Here is a 20,813-nt window from a genome sequence, read left to right on the forward strand (position 1 = left end):
CCGGAAGTTAACGTTGTTGACACAAGGGTGCATTTCTAACCAATGGCTGTTCTCCTACCCCAAGTAGGCGTGTTTGTACTGCTTGTACAAGTTCATTCTTTTGATACAGTCGTATTCTGCTGGTTACGGCTATTCTTCTATGGCTTCTGCTCTAAGTAGGTACTACAAATTTACTAGTACACCTTTTTCTAGACATTTTCGTATACCGTGTTTTTGGTATTTAATTTAGGCCACCGCAGAGAGTGCCAGCGATTAGACTGTCCACATTCCTTTATTATCATTGCTTGCTGTTTGGGGAAAGGTTCACTGTAAAAACAGAACACGCTGTCACACTGTAAAGGTACTTGATTTTGACTGAGGCTTTATTTTGAGCGTGACTTTACTTCTTTATATTATACTCCACGAGTCCACACATCCATCCGATTTCTTGTCACAGGATGGCTGACAACAACATCGAAAAGTTCCAGTTATATGTTCCGAAATTAGAGGAACTTTGTAATGGTAAGATAAGATCCTTTATATAACTTCTTTTTGAACGATCCCAGGGCCATAACAACTCTTGTGAAATCAACATTTTCTTTCTTTCTTTAGTATTGCAAACAGGGTTGAAAAACAATTTTGCTGAAGCCCAAGTCAGTGTTGTCGATTGTCCAGATCTTACGAAAGAGCCGTTCCAGTTTCCTGTCAAAGGTGTTATGCTTTTGTCTTCTGTTATAGCCTAGGCTATGTTATGCTTACTCTATAACGGCACAGGTATGCATATTAGTGTTAAATTGTACAGCCACGTTTAGCTAATCTTCTTTCTTGTTATTGATCCACTAGTATTTTTCCCCCACCACAGATAGTAAGAAGCCTATTATTAAAAATAAATGTAATTGGAATTGCAAATCGCAAACCCTTTTGTGAAAACTGTTATTGTACAGCTATGCCATTTGAAGAGTTTCTGAACTTAAATTCAGTTGCATACCGTACATCTCTTTCCATGTAGGCTTGTGTGGGCAACCACGCATTACTGATGTTGGAGGAGTACCTTACTTGGTACCCTTGGTGCAAAAGGACAAGGTAGTATTTGTTCTATCACCCACAATCATTTTGATCATACAGGTAAGCAGAATCTTTACATCCCACCTGCATCCACAGGAGTACAACATGAACACAGTTGCAAAGGAAGTGGAGCTGCCAGGAGCATTCATACTAGGTGCAGGAGCTGTGCCCTCTCGGATTGTTGGAATGAATGCAGAGGTGTGTCACACTGTCACTTAAACTGACAAGGGTTTTTGTTGAGAGTATAATCAAGGTCTGTTCATAGAATGCTTGGGTACTTTTAAGACAATGCTGTGAATTTTGTAATCCACAGCTGATGCCCCTAGTTCTGACTGAGGCACCGGGGAGGCCTGCTGTGAATAGCAGCTATTTTTCTTCCATCAATCCAGCTGATGGCCAGTGTCTACTGGAGAGATACAGTGATACATTCTCAGACTGTAACTTCGCACTACTGGCCAATCTTTATGCGTGTGAAGGGAAACCTGGAAAGGTGATTTTTTTCCTTCTTCTTATGGAATCAAACAAAACATGATTAAATACATGGCTCATTAATTAATGCAGTGGGAACATTATTATTTTTGATGGGTGGGGGACTGGGGTGGGTCAGTACTGAAAAGCTATGATGGTTATGGATTAAAATATAAATTGCAACATTTGCAGAATTGTGGGTTAATACTGAGTGACATGGTTGAAGTTGAACCTATGCCCCTAACATGTGTGCTCCTAAGGCTTGAATGAATAAACATTAACAAAAAATGACTCTGCAGTGGTTGAGTAATCACCACTAAATCATGTGATCTCTCTGGTTCTCTGCCAGGTCATAGAGGTGCGAGCTAAAAAGAGAACAGGAGAGGAGAGCCTTGTGGGTTCCTTGAGGAATACTCTTGAAGCCCACTACCCTGATAAAAGCTTAGCCTTGGGGGGCACCTTCATCATCCAGAAAGGGAAAGCCAAAATCCACATCATGGTAAATAATAGAAGTTGTGCTGTAAATGTGAATGTTAATTCAACTTTGAATGTACAAATTGACCTGCAAATGAACACTAAGGATTTTACATTGTGATAATCTCTCATTTTAATGAATGACCTTTTGATACTAATAGGGTTCATGTTACATGAACATGAACATTTATTTAGAGTCCAGACAGAGGTAATTTGTAACAATATCTGAACAATACGATGCCTGTGCATCTAGTGATCAGTCCCCTTAAGCAGTCTGCTGTCAACCAGTAGGTACCCAACACCAGGGTTGAAATTTCTCAATGGAAGAGTCATGAGGGCACCTCAAACCACTACAGATGTGCTAGTTATATTGTACATACACTACCATAGGTTGGTTAAAAAGGTAGGATAAGTGATATTATTTTAAAATAATCACACCCGTGTGAAGTGAGGGGCGCTTTTATCATCATACATCATCTCATTCTGGCCAATCACAATTGGCATCCTCATTTTTGTCTTCAATGTTTATGTTTACACATGTTTGTGTTTACACACTTTTGTCTTAATGTTTGTGTTTGTGTACACAAACCCCCAAAGCTGGACATAGGAGTCCAGCTCAATAACAGTGAAATACTATAGCTTTATATTCTGATGGTACTCCAGTGCCGTCTCCAGGGAATAATCAGCAGGGGGGTCTTCATTTAAGGGGGCACTTTATTTTTCATGTTCACCACCCATAATGTAGCCTCGGTCCCAGGCTTACTTATCTGCGAAAAGAAAAGCCTGGTCACAACGTAAGGCAGAGAAGCTATCGGTGGATGTATCCTCCGGAACATCCGTCAGATGTATTTCCCCCGGATACGATATTTTCCCGACCAATCACAACACTTGTTTCATTCTTGGGCGATACTTCCGCTAAAATTCCGCAACTTCCGCCCAAACAAATGATAGCCTTTACAGCGTAGGTCTTGCCCAGGGTGCCCATAATGGCAAGCAAATGCTCACATATACAATAAACAACAACACAAAAGCAAACTAGATAAAGTGCCCCTCGGGGCACAGGTCTCCACCAGGGCAGGTCAGGTTGTGGCCTCCTGGTGGCGCTTTAACAGGCCGTTGTGGACAATTTGGGGCAGAGGTTCATCGTTGTCATCCAGGGAGTGTGCGTGCAAAATTTGGCACCGACCGGGTTAACGGTGCCGGAGATTAGCTGTTAACAGACGGACGGACACACACACACACACACACACACACACAAAAACATACTCTCCCCATGCCTTCAGCCTGGTGGAGACAAAAATTCCACAAAATGGAACTGGAACACTAAAAAAGAGAGATCCGGCCACTCAAAGTTAAAAGGAGGAATATTATGGGATTTCTTGCCATGATGAAGACCAGTTATGGTTATGGTTATGTTGGCAGGTGCCTTTTATTAAATAAAGGCTATTCATCCTTTTAACTTTGAGTGGCCGGATCGTCTCTTATTTTCTATACCTTCTTCGATTCGTGTGAGCACCTTTTTACATTTTACCGGTGAGCACCTAGTTATTCCTATTTTTTGTGACTATATACCTGAATCTGATAAATGGGTACTCTCCTGGTTGGCTTAAATTGGCAACCCACCTGAAAATGTATTTTCTGTTTATTAAAGAGCTTGAACGAATGGTAGAAACTAGAAGTAGAACCCTATTACTGAATTAACAATCGATAGCAATGATTACTATCAGAATATAGAGCTTTAACCTTAAAGAAATAATAATAAAATAAAAAGTTTTGTTTTACTAAAAAATAAAAGGCACCATACCTTTTTTTTTTAAATAAATAAAACATTTTATCCATAATTATGGGATATAACATAATTTGTGACCCCCATAGTCTATATCTTTGATTGACATCAGATGGCATAATAGGACATTTATACCTGTTCAGAATAGCATACATATGATGGAAAGTATTGAAGAAATATATCTCATGGAAAAAATGGCTTATAATCTGAGGACCAAGGCTGAGCTATTTGAAAAACGTTGAGAAAAATGGCACACAAGAGTGAATAGTGTACACTTATTTTCTGTACTGGTTTGTCTTTGTCTTGTATCCTTTTGAATGTAGATATGTATTGTTTTGTTCTTTGGAAGAAAAAAAAAAGAAAAAAATCCTAGATTGTAGCTTTATTTTCTTGTATATCTTGTCCATAGCCAAGGGAGTTTTCAGTGTGTCCCCTCAACACCAATGATGAGGTCAACAATTGGCTGAAACACTTTGAGGTCAGCGCCCCACTGATCTGCCAGTCCGTATTCGTGTCTAGAGACCCTGTAAGTAGATTCATTGTACAGTGCATGTATATTTATTGGTGTGTACAGTGCATGTTGACGGTGGAATGGTCATGCAAGATAATTTGGGGCATTTTTTGATAGTTATACAGTGTAGAAGAGAGACAGGAATGAGTCAGGGACTCAGGGAGTGACATGCAGCAGGATTCAAACCCAAGATTCGCTGTCGGGCAACGGATCCCATATAGCATGCGCATTAACCACTCGGCTATATGCGCCCCCACAATTGTCATGCATTTATTTTCATAGGGCTTTCTAGCTGGTTTTGTGACTACAGTGACTAAAACTAATTCAAGTTAAAAAATAATAATATTTTGCAAAATCTGGGTAGACTGTTCATACTTATGTGCTGCTGGCTCCCATGGGTTCAATAAACTGTGTTTAATGATGCTTTGTGGGTTACTCAACCGTAATCTACCTGCTTACACTGTGTTTTAGGGATAGATTTGCTGTCTGTCTTTTCAGACTCTTAAGCTAGCTTTCTCCTGACATGTTTGCTATCCAGGGCTTGGACCTGCGTCTAGAGCACACACACTGCTTCAGTCATCATGGAGAAGGTGGACACTACTACATAGACACAACTCCTGACACTGTGGAGTACCTGGGTTACTTTATGCCAGCTGAGTTTGTTTACCGCATCGACAGGCCCAAGGAGACTCACGTCATTGGCCGAGATTGAAAAAAAGGAAACATGTTAACACCATGTTAGTAATGTCAATTTAGTATTTCTTGCTTGCAATGAAAAACATAACCAACCAACATATATCTTTCCACGGAAATTGGTATAATTACACTTTATGAAATAAAATAACCACACACCTGCCATCCATAAAGCAATTGAGTTGAAATTCTTATACTTTCATATTCATATACCATTGTAGTACTGTAATGTGTGATTGATTGATTTGATTGATTGAAATATGTATTAACAGTTTGCAGAATTACAGTAAATTTCAAGCACAACTCAATACAAAGACTGTTAACTGTGAGTGGACGAACCAATAAAGCATTACACTTGTTTATAGGGTCCACCTTGTTCGATTCATCAAAACATTTAGAGACGTACAAATAGACACTTCTATATAGCCAAAGAACAGCGGGGGGGGGGGGGGGGGGGGGGGAATCGAATCTTGTGGACCAGACCCATTGCAAGATGCTGTACTCTGTCGTCGACCCTAAGCCATTCCAGCCTGTCAAAGTGGGCAGGGGTGAGGTGGGTTTGGGGGGTGAGGCCAAGTAGGAGCCTGACCAGTTTGTTTTGGGAGGTCTGGAGCCTTGTTTTAAGGGCCTTTGAGGTGCTGTGGTACCAAGAAGTGCATGCATAGTCGAAGAAACCTTGTACGAGGGCTCCTGTTAAGGTCTTCAAGGTGTTTTTGTTGACCAGTGAGGAGATCCTGTAAAGGAATCTTGTTCTTTGATTGACTTTTTTGATTACGTTGGTGGCCATTTTATCACCGGAAAGATTTAACTCCAGGATGGAACCTAGGTGGGGACCGCATGTAAATCCGACCCGTGCTTGCGGTTATGGTTAGGTTAGGGTTTGAGGTGGGTTGTCGTTTGTCGGACCAGTGACTAGTCTAACTAACGTACTGCACATTTCATCTTTTCGTGTGATAATATTGTCACCCACTCTAACCAAGAAGCCATCTGCCTTGCTGATATTACTATTTGATCTGAAGAGAATGGATTCAGTTTTTCCCAGGTGTAAGGATAGTTTGTTATCAGCGAGCCAGGTGCAGATTCTACCGAGTTCAGAGCTGAGGGTCTTTTCAACCTGCAGTTTGTTCCTGTCCGAGACCAGCAGTGGTCTGCGAACAGGAACTGTGTTCCACAGTGCTGACATGTTAATGGCTGCATGTTAAATGTGTTTGTGGGAATTGGGAAGTCTGAGAGAAAAGGTACACAAACACCTGAATGGAGTCTATCTTTCAACACACCACTCTCAAACTAGTGGTAGTAGGCCTACTGTACCCACAGTCCCAAACATCAACATCTTTCTAAGTAGGCCTACTAAGAGACTGGGCTGTTTAATAACTTTAACAGTTTCACGTTTTAACCTAATTATGTTGTAATCCTCATTCATCATGCATGTTGCATCCATGGCAGCATCTGAATCTCTTAACAGTAACAGTACTGTGTTTCTTGGAGGATACCGCCCTCTTCTGACCGAGGCCAATAATGCATCGTTTCCCATAATGCTGCTGCCGCATCGGACCGGAAGTAAGTGAGACCTTTATTGACAATATGGCTACTGGACTGATACTAGACTGGAGAAAATTGTGATTTGACAGCCCCATTCGCAGAAAAGAAACACTTCATCCTATGTGTCGTATAGATGCATTTGAATGAAGGGACTCGCAAATCTACGGAATGGTGTCACTGAGCCCAGGATCTGTTTAAATCGTGAAAATCGTCATGTCGTTTTTCAAGAGGAAAGGTGAGGAAGCTCTCGCTAGGGTGTAACATCAACGTTTGCTAGCGGTAACGTTATATATAATAGTCAGCTGAGGGGATGGGAAATGTTTCAATTAATCATGGGACTTTAATATAGATGTTCAATTACTTGATAAAAGCACTCTGCAGTCTCGGACTCGTTTAGCTCTAATGTTTTCCTCTGCTGCGTTGCTAATGTTGATACTAGCTAGATTAGCTTAGCAGTGCTTGCTCCCATGATTTAGCTGTAGCTAGCTTACAATTACGGACACATAAAAACTTAATTTGATTAGTTACATTTGACAATTCATCTTGATTTGTGTGCACCGGTAAATGTATATAAAATCTAGAAATACAATGGTCAACCCAAAGCTGAGATGTGTGATGTCATCAAGCGACGAGCTTTAGAAATTTAGGATTTATTTTGCCCTTTTCGGGACCCATATTTACATTTTTGAAATGGGCTAGGATTCATTATTATACAGCCATGATAGATGAAACTGACTGGGAGTACGAATACGTTTGAACATTTAAACTTCCCTGGAGTTGTCCTGAATTAAGGGGATAAAAGCTCTTCTCATTCAGTGCTTATTCAAATCACTGCTTAGAGAGAGAATGAGAGGAAGTGGAATTTTACAGGCAAGCTCTGAAAAAGCCACTACAAAAACAAGCAAACATGCTGTTGAGATCTTAATTGGTAGTGCATACCTTGTTTTTATTAGTAAAAACAGAAGTGACTTCGAATTTAAGCAATGTTTTGAACCGTATTACTGATTGATTCAGTCTAAGCACATTCAGCAGCTTATGGTGACATAGTATGTGTACTAATTTATCCACTTTGGATGTTACTATGCAGTTTAATAATATTTTAAATAAGCTTAGTTTGTACGTGGATTTTAGGAATGGGAATGTCCAACATCCAATTTCTGTTCAGAGTAGATTCATTTTCAAATCCTTCTCAAATTTACACTATGACAGTCAGTGACACCATAATGTCCTTCAATGACAGTCTGGGACTGGGTGCGTGTTAGCCCCTTTCGGCACCCTCCATAAAGCTTTTCTGAAAATTGGATCTCGCTTTACGTAGGGTCCCTGTGCATTTATTCCACGCTCTATGGTAGGCAGATGTACATACCCTCCGTTCAGGCCGTGCTGCGGCCTGGTGGTGGTGGTGACCGTGAGATGTTTCAAAAGATGCATAAAGCGGCTATAGGAGACAACGGAAACGTGGGAGAAAGTTCATTTGGAGCACATGCCGTTTGTTTGACCGTTTTGGCTCACTTCCTTATTGACTTCCCATTGTACCGCCTCCCGCACCGAGACTGGCTAGCTGAGACTGAGCAGATCAGAGGCAGGAACGTAGGGACGCGCAGCTAGCCACTCTCGGGAGGCGGTACAATGGGAAGTCAATAAGGAAGTGAGGAAGAGAGAAGCCAAAACGGTCAAACAAAGATTAAAAATACTTAACGGCATCTGCGCCAAATTAAATTTCCGTTGTCTCCTATAGCCGCTTTATGCATCTTTTGAAACATCTCACCACCACCACCAGGCCGCAGCACGGCCTGAATGGAGGGTATGTACATCTGCCTACCATAGAGCGTGGAATAAATGCACAGGGACCCTACGTAAAGCGAGATCCAAATTTCAGAAAAGCTTTACGGAGGGTTCCGAAAGGGGCTAGGTGCGTGTGTGACATACAGCTTTAAGAGGCCAGTGCGTACACACTGTCATTAATATTCATTGTAGTTCTTTGACTAAAGCTGTCATGTCTATCCAACAGAGGTTATGTGAATGTCATGTGGACCGTTTGATGGGGATAAATCCAAAATATGAATTAAAACCGAATGATAAAAAAAACACCAGATCAGATGTTTATGCTCCTATTTGATTTTTTTGATTTTTTTTTTAAAGCATGGGCAGCTATATTGTATGTTGTGTACAAAGCTTCAGGACTCTGTACATACCTTTTTACACCTTATTAACTAGTCTTTTTACATGCATTAAGTTACTGACAGGCAACAGTCTCTTAAATAGCATGTGTTATGTCCTGTACCACATGAGTGCACTGTGTTGACTTCATTATATAATGACAATGGCTGGCTTGAAAATGATACTTTGACCTAATCATTATTTTCCGTAATAGCATAATCCAGAGGTATGAGTGGTAGTTCAGTCTACTGAAAAGTAGTTATGGGCCAATGCCAATAGGTCTTCTGGTTTTCCTGAATGCCATTATGTAAGTGGATATAATCTTCATAATTCTTCTAGGGACACCCGTGTCACTCCTGTGCCTCAGCGACCTCTTTTACCTCATCCCAGGCACAATATGCCCCCACTATATTGTTACTGAAAAGCATTCTCCAATTACTGAGCTTTTGTTTTGTTTCTCTTCCACAGCAAAAAGCAAAGAACCTGAGAGACAGACTGAGGTTAAAGTCAATACAGGTGGGTAAACAATTCCCTATGTTGAGTTTTGAGTGTGTCTTAATTGTGTTGTTGTCTTGGACAATTTGCTCATTAGATTGATTTGTTTTAAGATAATGACTATAGGCAACGGTAACTACCGTATGCTAACTGCTATTGCTAAGTGCTGAAAATAGACTATTTTCAAGCTCACCAAAACATGACACATTGTGATCTTGTAGATCTGCCATTTTTGATGCATGACAGTTCTTTACATTAGTCAGTGATTTCTAGGCACTCTCAAATTTGCAGAAGTAGACCGAAAGGGACATTGAGTGCAGTTCATTCATATGTTACTGCTCTGATTGTCATGTGGTTATAAATGTGACCTCCGCTATTAAGTGAAACACTGAGAAACACTGAGCACTCTGTCTTTTCTAGCCCTTCCCACACCTCTAATTTCTGTACACACTGGTACTGGTACTTCTTTCATAAGAAACAAACTTCAGTCAAAAGTCACTTATATTCATGATACTGATATTTTTTAATGATTTCGAATGTATATGATTTTAATATGAATATGATATGAATATTTCAGCCTAATGTGCTGTAAAACGTTCTCTTTCTTTATCTATATGGTCCGGTCCTGTATGGGCTGAGAGATCAAATGAATGATTCATAATTATCTTATCGCCTAATTTTTGTATAATGTTTTAGTTTACGTGGCACAGAGTCTCAGCAGAACTCACACAGCAATGTTATTGTTTGATTCAAATTGTTTAATTTGAATCTTAATTTAAAATATTTGATTATTCTTTTATTTTTTACATTCGAATATTCATTCGAATATGGAATATTCATTGGCAGCACTAGTATGTAGTCTTAATTGGTCTTTCTGCCCCTCCCCCCACTCCAGGATTAATCAGCCCTCACTCCCCATCGCTAGGACAGAGGAACCATCATGCCATCCAGGAGGCTGCGGGACCTAGCCACGTGGCTATCAATGCCATCTCTGCCAATATGGACTCTTTTGCCCGCGGACGCACAGCAATCCTCAAGAAGCAGCCCAGTCACATGGAGGCTGCACACTTCGGTGACCTTGGTATGGAGCCACTGTTCATTATTGAGCCACTGTTCATTATTGTTGATGTTTGGTTGACCATCTTCGGATGCATCACACAGTTATGTCAGGGGAAGTAGTGGCCACTGAAATTGCTTCCACTACTAACTGACATCAACTATGTTAATCCATTGAAACACCTCAACTGCTTCATGCATCAAGTGGAAACGCAAATTAAATGTTTTGAAATTAGTTTGCATTATGTTATCTCGGCACCTTGAGGTGTGGCAGTGGCTATGTGACACTGCCCTTGTATGTAATGGCAGTGGTGGCAGGACCTGTCAGGGCAGGTCATTCAGACAAAGGCATGGATGACTCACACAGGGAACCTGTGCTGCAGCTATGCTTGCTGTGAGGCTGGTTGGGAATATGAATGATATACTACAGTTATCTCCAGTTCTTTGAGCATGCAGAGGCTTTAATCTTGGGAATAGAACAGGAGGGAAAGATTAGAAGAGGGTGAGGGGCAGGGAGGGTGAGTTGCAGTGGCAGTTAAGTCACCTCTGGCAGAGTGCCCACTCACTAGCTCAGCTGATACCACAGCCAACAGTGATGAATGCATTCTCTCATTGGTAGCTTGTTTTTTGACAATGCAAGTCACCCCTCTGTTAGATACTGTGCCGTTGGATTAGAAAATATGTTTGGTCAGTGCGCTAGCAGCGCTACCTGGCTACACCATCAGGCACCCCTAATGTTGTCTTGCTTTGTATTAATGCAAAATTGTCCATCAAGTTGCATAGTCAAAAGCATTTTTGAAAGAAATTCCAATGGCATAAGCAGCATCTGCCAGTGCCGATACCACATTAGGTTATATGCTATGCAAATCTTTGTTCATCTATGATTAAAATATTCAATGGATGTTTGTCTGCTTCCATATGCAATAATGTTAATTGGAACTGATAAATGGAAGCTGTGTGGTGATAAACACCTACTTTTAATGCTTTAGCAGAAATGTAGTTTTTTTCTACAGGCAGGTGTTTGGATGAATTTCACCCATGTTTAGTGATAGAGAATAATCCCATGTCCCCACAATGGGCTTTTTTGTCTTTTCTTTTTTTCACTGGACCATTCTCACCAAAGGAAAAATCCCAGCTTTATTATTATTATTTTTTGAATATAATGCCCATGAATTTGCCCCCCTATGATAGAACCCCATGATATCTATTTTTCGTTTTTTTTGTGAAAAGTCACGATGAACTAGAAAAAGTGCCCTTCCGGGCACAGGTCTCCACCAGGAGGATAGGAGTGTGTGTGATGTTTGGCAAAATGTTTAGGAGGATGTTTTTTTTTATTTGTTGTTTGCAATAATTGTCTTCATTTTGTTGAGGAAATGCAGAGCCAGATCACTGATAGCATCTCTAAGGATAGAATTCTGGATGAGCAGGACATGTGCAGCATGTACAAAACGGGCCACTCCTGAAAACTTAGCCAATCAGTGTACAATCTGAGAAATCCAACAGACTCGTCTTGATCACATGACTACAGAGATCATGTGTACCGATTGCCATTTCTTCATACGCCTTTGATGGCAATTGGATGATTTGAGGCATTTTGTTCCAAAAATGTGTTTTGCAAAAATCAACCTGTTGGTGGCGCTATAACAGGCCAATGTGAAAAGGGTGGGATATATTCCTCAGCCTAGTAAGAAAATGTGTGAAAGATTTCACGGAAATTGCATGCTGCGTTCATGATTTGAGGCTTTTGTTCAAAACGGGGCATTCTTGCAAACTGTGAAAGCCAATTATAGCCAATTAGGATGGAATATGAAATATCGGACAGATCCAACTTGAGCACATGACCATAGAGATATTGTGTAACGAGTTGTGAGATTTCTGGACAGAATCTGGAGGAGTAATATCAAAAAATGTGTTTTACAAAAGTCGGCCTCCTGGTGGCGCTATAAAAGGCAGATGCGGAAAATACAGGTCAAAGGTTTGTCCTTGGCCTCTAGGGAGTGTGCATGCAACGTTTCACGCAGATCGGTGCAGTTTTAGGTAAAAATGTGAAAAGCTGCCTCATGGTGGCGCTATAACAGGCCGTTCTGGAAAATGTGGGGCAGAGGTTCACGTTGGCATCCAGGGAGTGTGTGTGCAAAGTTTGGCATCGAGCGGGTTAATGGTGCCGGAGATTAGCTGGTAACGGACGGACGGAAGGACGGACGGACACACACACGGACGGACGGAGTGCAAAACATACACTCTCCCCATGCCTTCGGCCTGGTGGAGACAAATATACCCGTGTTTAGTGATGGTGTGACAAAAAGGATAATGTTCTAGGGTTAAAAACATTGAAAATGCTCTATTCTCTCTGCTCTCTCTGCTCTGTGGTGTGTTCACTGTTCACTTCAAAATACCCCTGGGCACACAAAGTTTGTTTCTTGCATTTATGTCTATATTTGAATATGGGAATGCATTTTTGTGTGCATTTGTGTAGTGTTGTGTCATGGTGTTTGTTTGATTTACGTTGAAATGTGTTTTGGTGTAACACCATGACTGTTTTTAAGGTGTTTTAAAGGTTAATAGCTGTGAATGAGAAAACCAGTATAAATACAGTCTAGTGTAAGATTTAGGTATTTTGCCATAGTTACATTTTCTAAAATCTGTCTTATGTGTGTCTTTACATTGTCCAGGACGATCCAGTGTGAACTACCTAACCCAGGACACCCGCTCTCGACTATCAAAGACGGTGGACCAGATTCTTCGGGACATCGTTGCAGTTCCCTACTACGTCCAGTTCATGGATATGCAAGGTGCTGACCACCTGGTGCGCTTTTGGCTGGAGGCAGAGAGCTTCCGCTCCACCAGTTGGTCGCGGGTCCGAGCACACAGCCTCAACACGGTGAAACACAGCTCACTGGCTGAGCCTGTCCCTACTTCACTAGATGGTATAGAGCACCCGGAGGTTGCCGACATACAGCTTACTCCTACCTCTCAGGAGGGAAGTGGTGAAATGCCCGCAAACCCCCTAACGCACCGAGACTCCTTCAGCACAGAGGCAGGCCAGAGACCTGGCACTCCCAAAACAGAGACTCCAAGCAGGCAGGCCTCTTCCAGGACAGGAACCCCCTTCAAACTACAGGCAAACAATGCCCTGAAAGACCTCTCCGATAAACTCATGAAGAGTGAGTTGCATTGATGGAGCTGTTTTTTTATTTGCCATTCAGCGATTGTGTAATTAAGGAAGTCAGTCCGACGCAAACAAATCGAATCATGGTGATGTCGGCATCCACATGGGAAATGGGTGGCTCCAATATGGATCTCAGACTGACATATCTATGATGTACCGAATGACTCCAAATTTGGGAAAGGTTTCAGCCCATTGATTTCCATTATAAATGTAAAGTTATATATTTCATGTATAAAGCATATGTGGTGGCGTACTGGAAGTGTGCACAATAAATGTGTCACTGATCGGTCCAGCAGTTTGCAAGATTAGATCTGGACACAGACAGCTAGAGCAGCCCATAAAAACTATTAGAAAAGACTTGCCATATGTACAGTATATGATTATGTACAGTAAGTGAATGAAACTATTATTCTCTTAACTGTACACTGCACCTTTTACAGAGATCTATAATAGGAATGTCTTTCACACGGCTGACACTTATAGTATGGTCTTGCAGGATCACAGGAATACAGTAGCCCCTTGTCTTTCTGTGTTTCAGGTATAGAGAGAGATGCAGTGGATATCTTCACCAAGTATGTCTCTCCAGATGCTGCTAGGCCCATCCCTATTACTGAACAGACCAGAAACGACATAGTTGGTAAGTGTTGACACTCTGTTTACATGGTTCATTTGATTCTTCCTCAAATTAATATTTATCCCTGCTGTCAGCCATATTGAGCAGCTGTCCCATGAAAATATACAGCAAAGACCAGCTGAATTAATGCTGTCTTGTTTTGCGAATTTAAGCAAGGCCAATACATATTGGACATGTATGCAGATGCTACAATTTATTTTATGTGGGTCACAGCTTTCTCTGATACAGTGGCATGAATACACTTTACAATGCTCTGTTTTAGGAGGTATTCATTGATTGTGTCTCCTCTGTGCAGCTAAGATATGTGGAGAGGATGGACTGGTGGACCCAAACTGCTTTGTCATTGCACAGTCAGTAGTAGTCATCATCCTGGAACAACAGTGAGTTTCTGACTACTCATTTTCTAAAGGGGTTAATGTTCTGAAAGGCAGAGTCTCCCACTGTAACTTTGTGTGTTTTGACACCCAGTATTAAAGTAGAACTTCTTGCTTTGTCATCTTGGCCACCATGGTCATCTATGAGATCTCTTTGTTCTGAATTCCCCAGGCACTTTAGCGAATTCCTGCGGAGCCACTATTTCTGTAAATACCAGATTGAAGTGCTGACCAGTGGCTCTGTGTTCCTGGCAGACATCTTGTTTTGCGAGTCGGCTCTCTTCTACTTCTCAGAGGTGAGCACCTCGCCTGTGTTTGCTGAACGGAGATTGCGTTTCCACAATGAGCCATCACAATATTATTCATACACATAAAAAAATTTAACAAATTGGTAGAATAATTAATGTGGTTCTGAAAAAGGGCAAGCAGGCACAACCAACCTTTCCAGTTCAAAAGAGGTTTAACTACGTATATGACAGGCTTTAGTTTAGACATACTATTGGTCCGACTGTCATTATACGGACAACCTACCTCAAACCCTAACCGCAAGCACGGGAGCAGCGCACGTTTGACCACATGTCCGACTGTTGTTTCTGCATGTCGGTCCGTTGGTGTGTCTAATCAACAGTATGTGTGCATCCCAATTCTAATCCTCCCCCAGTATATGGAGAAAGAGGATGCATTGAATGTACTCCAGTTTTGGCTGGCAGCAGACAACTTCCAAGACCAGCTTGCAGCTAAGAAGGGCCAGTACGATGGCCAGGAGGCTCAGAATGACGCCATGATCCTCTACGACAAGTAGGACTCTCATTCTCTCATTCATCATTAAGGTTTTTTAAGTTCCATAGTTTAAGTTCCTGATTTTTAGGTACCATAGAGGTAATTAGTTCAGAAAAGTGGGTTGAGCACATCCAGTTCATTGCTGGTGCTGGTGACGGTTCAAAAATGAAAGTCTGCACAACAGACAGCATTGCTCCTAAGTGTTTAGTTTACTTTAAAACAGCAAATATTACATGGTAAAACATATTGGCCACAGTTAGACTTCATCAGGGGCCTCTACCTGATCACAAAATGAACACTGTGACACAACTGTACACAAAGTCCCACAACATAAACTAATTTAGCTGTCTCATACTCAAATAACTGACACAACAGTACACAAAGTCCCACAACATAAACTAATTTTGCTGTCTCATACTCAAATAACTAACACAATAAGCACAATAATTGACATTCCTGTGCTGTGGGGCATACTGAGAAATTCATCCCCTGTCTGACCACCTGGGATACAACGATATAATATTGATTAGAAGGATGGGAAATGGCCAGGATATTGCATGACACAATTGAAATTGCAGAAGTTTGCAGCTTATAAAAAGAAAACAAATATACACAGGGAAGACATCCTTGCACGTTTTAACCATACTGGGTGGTCTATCATAGTAATGTCAACTCCATGCACATACAAAACAGAAAAAGTACCAAAGTCATGGCACTGCATCTTTAAGTCCCCTGCAAGGTGATTTTTATAGACGAACAGGAAATCCGTCCCCAGATTATTGAACATGGAATGTTAAAAGTTATTCTCTGTTCTCTTCAGATATTTTTCACTCCAGGCCACCAACCCTCTAGGCTTTGGTGACTCAGTGCGGATGGAGATCGAGTCTAATATCTGCCGAGAGGGAGGGCCCCTCCCTGACTGTTTCACCACTCCACTCCGACAGGCTTGGACCACCATGGAGACGGTCAGATCAGTTTATAATCCATTCATTCATTAAAAAGAACAATTACAAGTGAAAATAAATTGAAGCATAAACTATTCTTATTCATGTTTAAAGAACAGAGAATATATTCTCAAAGAAATGCCAATAAATGTGTTGAATTTGAACCTACATCCTATTTAGTGATGTCATGAAGACGGGCTAGAATAGATATTAGAGATAATAGAAAGCTGATTATATAACACCATTGAGTTATTTTTACTTGCAAACATCACACTATAGTAGTGCAATAAATTCCGAATCAGAAAATTCCATACCATACTTTAAGCTTTGGCACAAAGTCTAAAGTGGTATTCTCCTTTCAAAGATAATTTTGCTGACAAATGGAGATATTTTAGATTCCGTGGAATATGTACGTTACATCACCCGGTAGTTAGGTTGCAGGCATTGACACTAAGGGTTGCCCACCTGCCCCTGGCAGGTAAATACATTTTAAGGGCAGGTGGAGTTTGCTTTTAGGTTTACCGACCGCCGACCAGGCATTTGGGAGGCGACGCAAGTTCATGCAACCGTCTATAAACACAACACAAGATACTGTTTAAACACCTGAACATGGCCAGAGCGCTCTGTCTGTGGAATGTAAAATAAGAGCACTGTTTACCTATCATGTGCTGTTTTCAGTGTTGCTGCACGTAAAAATATAAAATAACAAGAAAATTAGTGTTAAATTGAACGGTAATTCAAATTTTACCCATCATTTTATAAAGGACGATTTACTTTTCGTGCAAGTGGGCATGACCTTTGGGCAAGTAGAACATGACCTGTACTTTGCCTGATGGGCAAGTGCCTCTGAGACCTTTATGACAACCCCTTGTCCAATTTAATGCTTTCCCTCCACACCAAAAACAATGCAACTCAACTAATGTCACGCCATGTAGAACATACACTGAAGGCTTCTTTTTTTAACAGAGTTCACCACACTTTTGTTCTTCCAGGTCTATATGCCTGGCTTTCTGTCCAGTAACCTTTACTACAAATACCTGAGTGACCTCATCCACTCGGTACGGGCGGATGAATTTGTGCACTCCAGTGCCCAGGGACAGACTCCGCCCATAGACAGTGACCGTAGTTCAAATTCCAGCGAGGGCACTCATGTTCAGGTAACCCGTCATTTGACCCCAGATGTTTATCTGCTACTTGGAATGACATTTAGACTTATCCTTTCTTATTAATGTATTGTGGTTGAAGTTAAAAGAGCTTGATCTTTGCTCTGGTATAATGTCAGTGGGACAAGCATACACAAAAATCATGTACCCTGCTACTACTCCTGCTAAACATCCAGTTTGTATTTTACCCATAACAGCAAAGTACCAAAAAAGCAGCAGTGAAGATCCTCAAAAACTTTGATGAGGCAATAACAGTGGATGCTGCTAGTCTGGACCCTGAGTCTTTGTACCAGCGGCCATATGCTGGGTGAGTGTCATCTTTTTCCTCCCCTGAGTACCAGCGGCCATATGCTCATTGCTTGGTGAATGCTGTCTATCGCCTCCTTAATCGAGTGACTTCATAGGTTCCCTCACCAGGTTTCATATTTTCTGGGGCTCAATACTGCCCTATTTGCCATCAGTGCGAGCTAGTTTCTTTACAGTAATGTCCTTTTCGCCATAAGACAACGCTAGTTAATTTACCTTGTTGTTCTGCTGCTGAAGGATGACATTTGGGAAGGTGGTTTCTTTACATTGTGCTGTCTCTTTTCTGCTCAGAAGGATGACGTTTGGGAAGGTGAATGAGCTTGGGCAGTTTATCAGGGAGGCTGAGCCAGAGCCGGATGTGAAGAAATCCAAAGGTATGATTTTACACAACGTTATCTTCATGCCTTCCTTCTTTCTCCTGTTTTCAGTGTAGAATGTCACTATTCTCCATCCTTTTTGAATATAACATAGTTTCCTTCCCCCTAAAAGCCTCTAGCACAAAAACCTTATGAAATATGCAAGAGGCTCCTCCTCCAACAAACACCCGCTACTCGTAGATCTAAGCAAAATATAGCAATATGAAAGCTATCTATTATTTATTACGTCTTGCAGCACTGTCTCTGGGAATAAACAGGATACCTGGAATGGCATAGAAGCAGTGCCGGCGCTACGTATACGCGCAATACGCACTGCGCTTAGGGCAACACGCCGAGGGGGGGCAACATAATGTACCAAAAAGTGCCAAGCCAACCCTCCTAACAATTTTCTCTGCAACTCCGCCGCATAATAACGAGCAGCTGTGTGTGCGTCCTCGCAAACGGCAAAAATAGCCCATTAGAACGAGGAAACGCAGTGCTCTTGTCGGCAGGGGGGGGCAGCACAAATATCCTATGAGTAGGGCAACCAAATTCTCAGCTATGTCCCTGCAGAGAAGATAAAATATAACATTTCTGGCTAGATTACATGTCTCTAGTAGCCAAGTAGGCTCTTGCTAGAGCAGTGCACTGAACGTAGTTGTAGACTTTATTTCTTGTTTTCTAGTCTAGTCCCTTTTTTCACTCGGCCTGTCTCTCCTCTCACATCCAGGTTCCATATTCTCTCAAGCCATGAAGAAGTGGGCCCAAGGAAACACAGACGAGGTGCGAAAACAAAATGTACACTTTAGGCCTTTTTAGCAGATGCTCTTAACCATAGCGACTTACAATGAGCAAGGTAAACACATCAAATGCAGAGATCAAAATAATAATCTGTATATTGAAACCAGGTAAACGATAAACCTGTCTCTAAATAACTAATGTCAATTTTAACAACACAAAGATTACAATTGGATGGTTGTTTAGAAGCCTGGGTTCATATAGGAAGTCCCCCTAGTCTCAGTGTTTTGTTGTTTTTGTCATCATGCTGTTTTGTATACTAGGCCCAGGAGGAGATGGCTTGGAAGATCGCCAAGATGATCGTCAATGATGTCGTCCACCAGTCAAACCATGACAGTCCTAGAAAGGCCACCAAGGTAAGGAAAAATAAAGCCATCCCTTTCTTCAGTATACACAGCAAAATCCTTTGTCTTCATTTATACACACTGCACTGTACAGCAACCCACGGTAGTATGTTAATTTCCATACCTTGGGGTGTTAACAGCTGACTATCCAGCATTTCTCAATTTTTCCCTGTTTGTGTTCTTTTGTTTGTGTTCTTCCAGCTATGACCTCCCCCTTCCACCCTGTTGAACCTAAGGAATATCTGTCCAAGAGGCAGACCTCACACTGGCCAAGCTGGTGATGGACTGTACACCGTGCTTACCCTGCAATGTACTGCATTACTCTAAAGAAAGAACAAGACATTTTATCACCTCCTGTGTATGCGTGGGTGTGTGTGCGTGCGTGCGTGTGTGCGTGTGTGTGCTCTCGCTTCTGGAAAATCTAAAGTTCCCCAATTGATCCATTCTTCCAACTCCGTAATGCTATGAAGATGTGTGTGTGTGAACGCTGAGAAGTAAAGCAGAACAAAGCTGAGTAACATGGGACTTATAGAACAAAAGCCCAGGAAGGACAGCCTCAAAACAGTGGCAAAACGAAGCTAGCTAAGGAGCATTTCAGGTGGCAACAGCTCTCTAACCATGATCACAGGAAGGACCTATATAAGACTTTTATAAAACAAAGATATCATTTCTCCCTGCACCCAGTTGCTCATCCTTCCCATTCCTCTAGCTTGAACATCCATTCCTTTTTTATTTTTATTGAACTCCACCGAGGGGGTCAGCCAAGTGAAGTGGATGTGATTGGCGGGTGATGACGACACACCAGTTTGGGGGCGTTGTATAGTTTTATAATGATGCACACGCTCTCCTCTCCTTACCTGGAATATTTTTGTCGTTTGGTCAGTTGTTTTTTAACTTGACTGTGCCCCTCCTATTTATGTACTGTATAATGGCTAGAAATGTGATTGTGAAAACTGGAAGGGATTGGGAAGTGGTTCACCACTACCTTCTAGCCAACCATCCGTAGCAGCCGCGTGGCACCTTGTTTAAAATTTTACCGAGTGTAGAAGAAGAAATACTCCCAAATGAATTGAAATGCTCCAATTGCAATGGATACTCCAGACTCCGTATTCTAAATGTTCTATGTATGTAAAAATTCTGGTTTACCCCGTACGCTAACATCCTTTTTTTTTTTTTTTTTTTTGCGTGTCAGCCTTTTTAAATGTATTGTTGAAGCAAATCTCAATGATGACTGTTCCACTGGAAAGTGTAATCAGTATATCATTTTTAATTTTATTTCATTTTAACCTTACCCTGATGTGGAAAAGAACCAGAAAAAACTTTTGGTACTATGTACCACTAATATGTTTTCTGACATGTATGTGTACCTAATCTATAATATATTTAAATTGTGTTTGATTTAAATACATATATTATGAAATATTTGTGTCTGTTTTCAGTTTAACATGATTGAGGCTTTATTATTAAGGACAGATTTTTCTGCCTGTGTGGTTATGGGTGGCTACCGTGGCTTACTACATATGACAAATGTTTAATATATAAAGGGCTTTATTTAATTATTTTTGAACCATGAGGGTGGTTTTAAAGTCAAATTGTGATGGACAATGACAAACCTTGTCTACAGTTTGGGTAGACGAGTCATTTTTGACCAGATGGGGGCGATGTTTACCATGAATTGGTACGGGGACGTGGGCTGGGTGGGCTGTCTCAAATCAA

At 41.3% G+C, this 20,813-nt stretch overlaps 2 protein-coding genes across 2 annotated transcripts; both read left to right on the forward strand.

Annotated features, from left to right (window-relative positions):
* The first annotated feature begins 88 nt into the window (after window positions 1–88).
* cUnh11orf54 (chromosome Un C11orf54 homolog) lies at window positions 89–5,305 on the forward strand. The gene is made up of 9 exons (XM_079507920.1): window positions 89–155; window positions 437–501; window positions 592–690; window positions 989–1,062; window positions 1,141–1,242; window positions 1,358–1,534; window positions 1,862–2,011; window positions 4,182–4,298; window positions 4,822–5,305. The coding sequence occupies exons 2-9, from the start codon at window positions 438–440 to the stop codon at window positions 4,993–4,995; spliced, it is 957 nt and encodes a 318-aa protein (XP_079364046.1). The 5' UTR covers window positions 89–155; window position 437; the 3' UTR covers window positions 4,996–5,305.
* A 1,227-nt stretch (window positions 5,306–6,532) lies between these two features.
* akap10 (A kinase (PRKA) anchor protein 10) lies at window positions 6,533–20,517 on the forward strand. Its single transcript, XM_079507514.1, has 15 exons — window positions 6,533–6,753; window positions 9,147–9,194; window positions 10,069–10,254; window positions 12,902–13,393; window positions 13,937–14,035; window positions 14,328–14,412; window positions 14,579–14,702; window positions 15,068–15,204; window positions 16,007–16,151; window positions 17,123–17,287; window positions 17,491–17,600; window positions 17,891–17,973; window positions 18,686–18,738; window positions 19,017–19,109; window positions 19,299–20,517. The coding sequence occupies exons 1-15, from the start codon at window positions 6,732–6,734 to the stop codon at window positions 19,302–19,304; spliced, it is 1,848 nt and encodes a 615-aa protein (XP_079363640.1). The 5' UTR covers window positions 6,533–6,731; the 3' UTR covers window positions 19,305–20,517.
* Window positions 20,518–20,813: the final 296 nt, after the last annotated feature.

This window comes from Electrona antarctica (assembly GCF_951216825.1).
Source record: "Electrona antarctica genome assembly, chromosome: 8".
NCBI classification, from domain to species: Eukaryota; Metazoa; Chordata; class Actinopteri; order Myctophiformes; family Myctophidae; genus Electrona; species Electrona antarctica.

Excerpts from the sequence above, each read along its gene's own strand:
- cUnh11orf54 (XM_079507920.1), top strand. The coding sequence starts at position 438 with ATGGCTGACAACAACATCGAAAAGTTCCAGTTATATGTTCCGAAATTA. Across the intron at positions 691-988 it reads GTTCCAGTTTCCTGTCAAAG|GCTTGTGTGGGCAACCACGC; the intron begins GTGTTATGCTTT and ends CTTTCCATGTAG. Across the intron at positions 2,012-4,181 it reads AAGCCAAAATCCACATCATG|CCAAGGGAGTTTTCAGTGTG; the intron begins GTAAATAATAGA and ends TCTTGTCCATAG.
- akap10 (XM_079507514.1), top strand. The coding sequence starts at position 6,732 with ATGTCGTTTTTCAAGAGGAAAG. Across the intron at positions 14,036-14,327 it reads GACCAGAAACGACATAGTTG|CTAAGATATGTGGAGAGGAT; the intron begins GTAAGTGTTGAC and ends TCCTCTGTGCAG. Across the intron at positions 16,152-17,122 it reads CTTGGACCACCATGGAGACG|GTCTATATGCCTGGCTTTCT; the intron begins GTCAGATCAGTT and ends TTGTTCTTCCAG.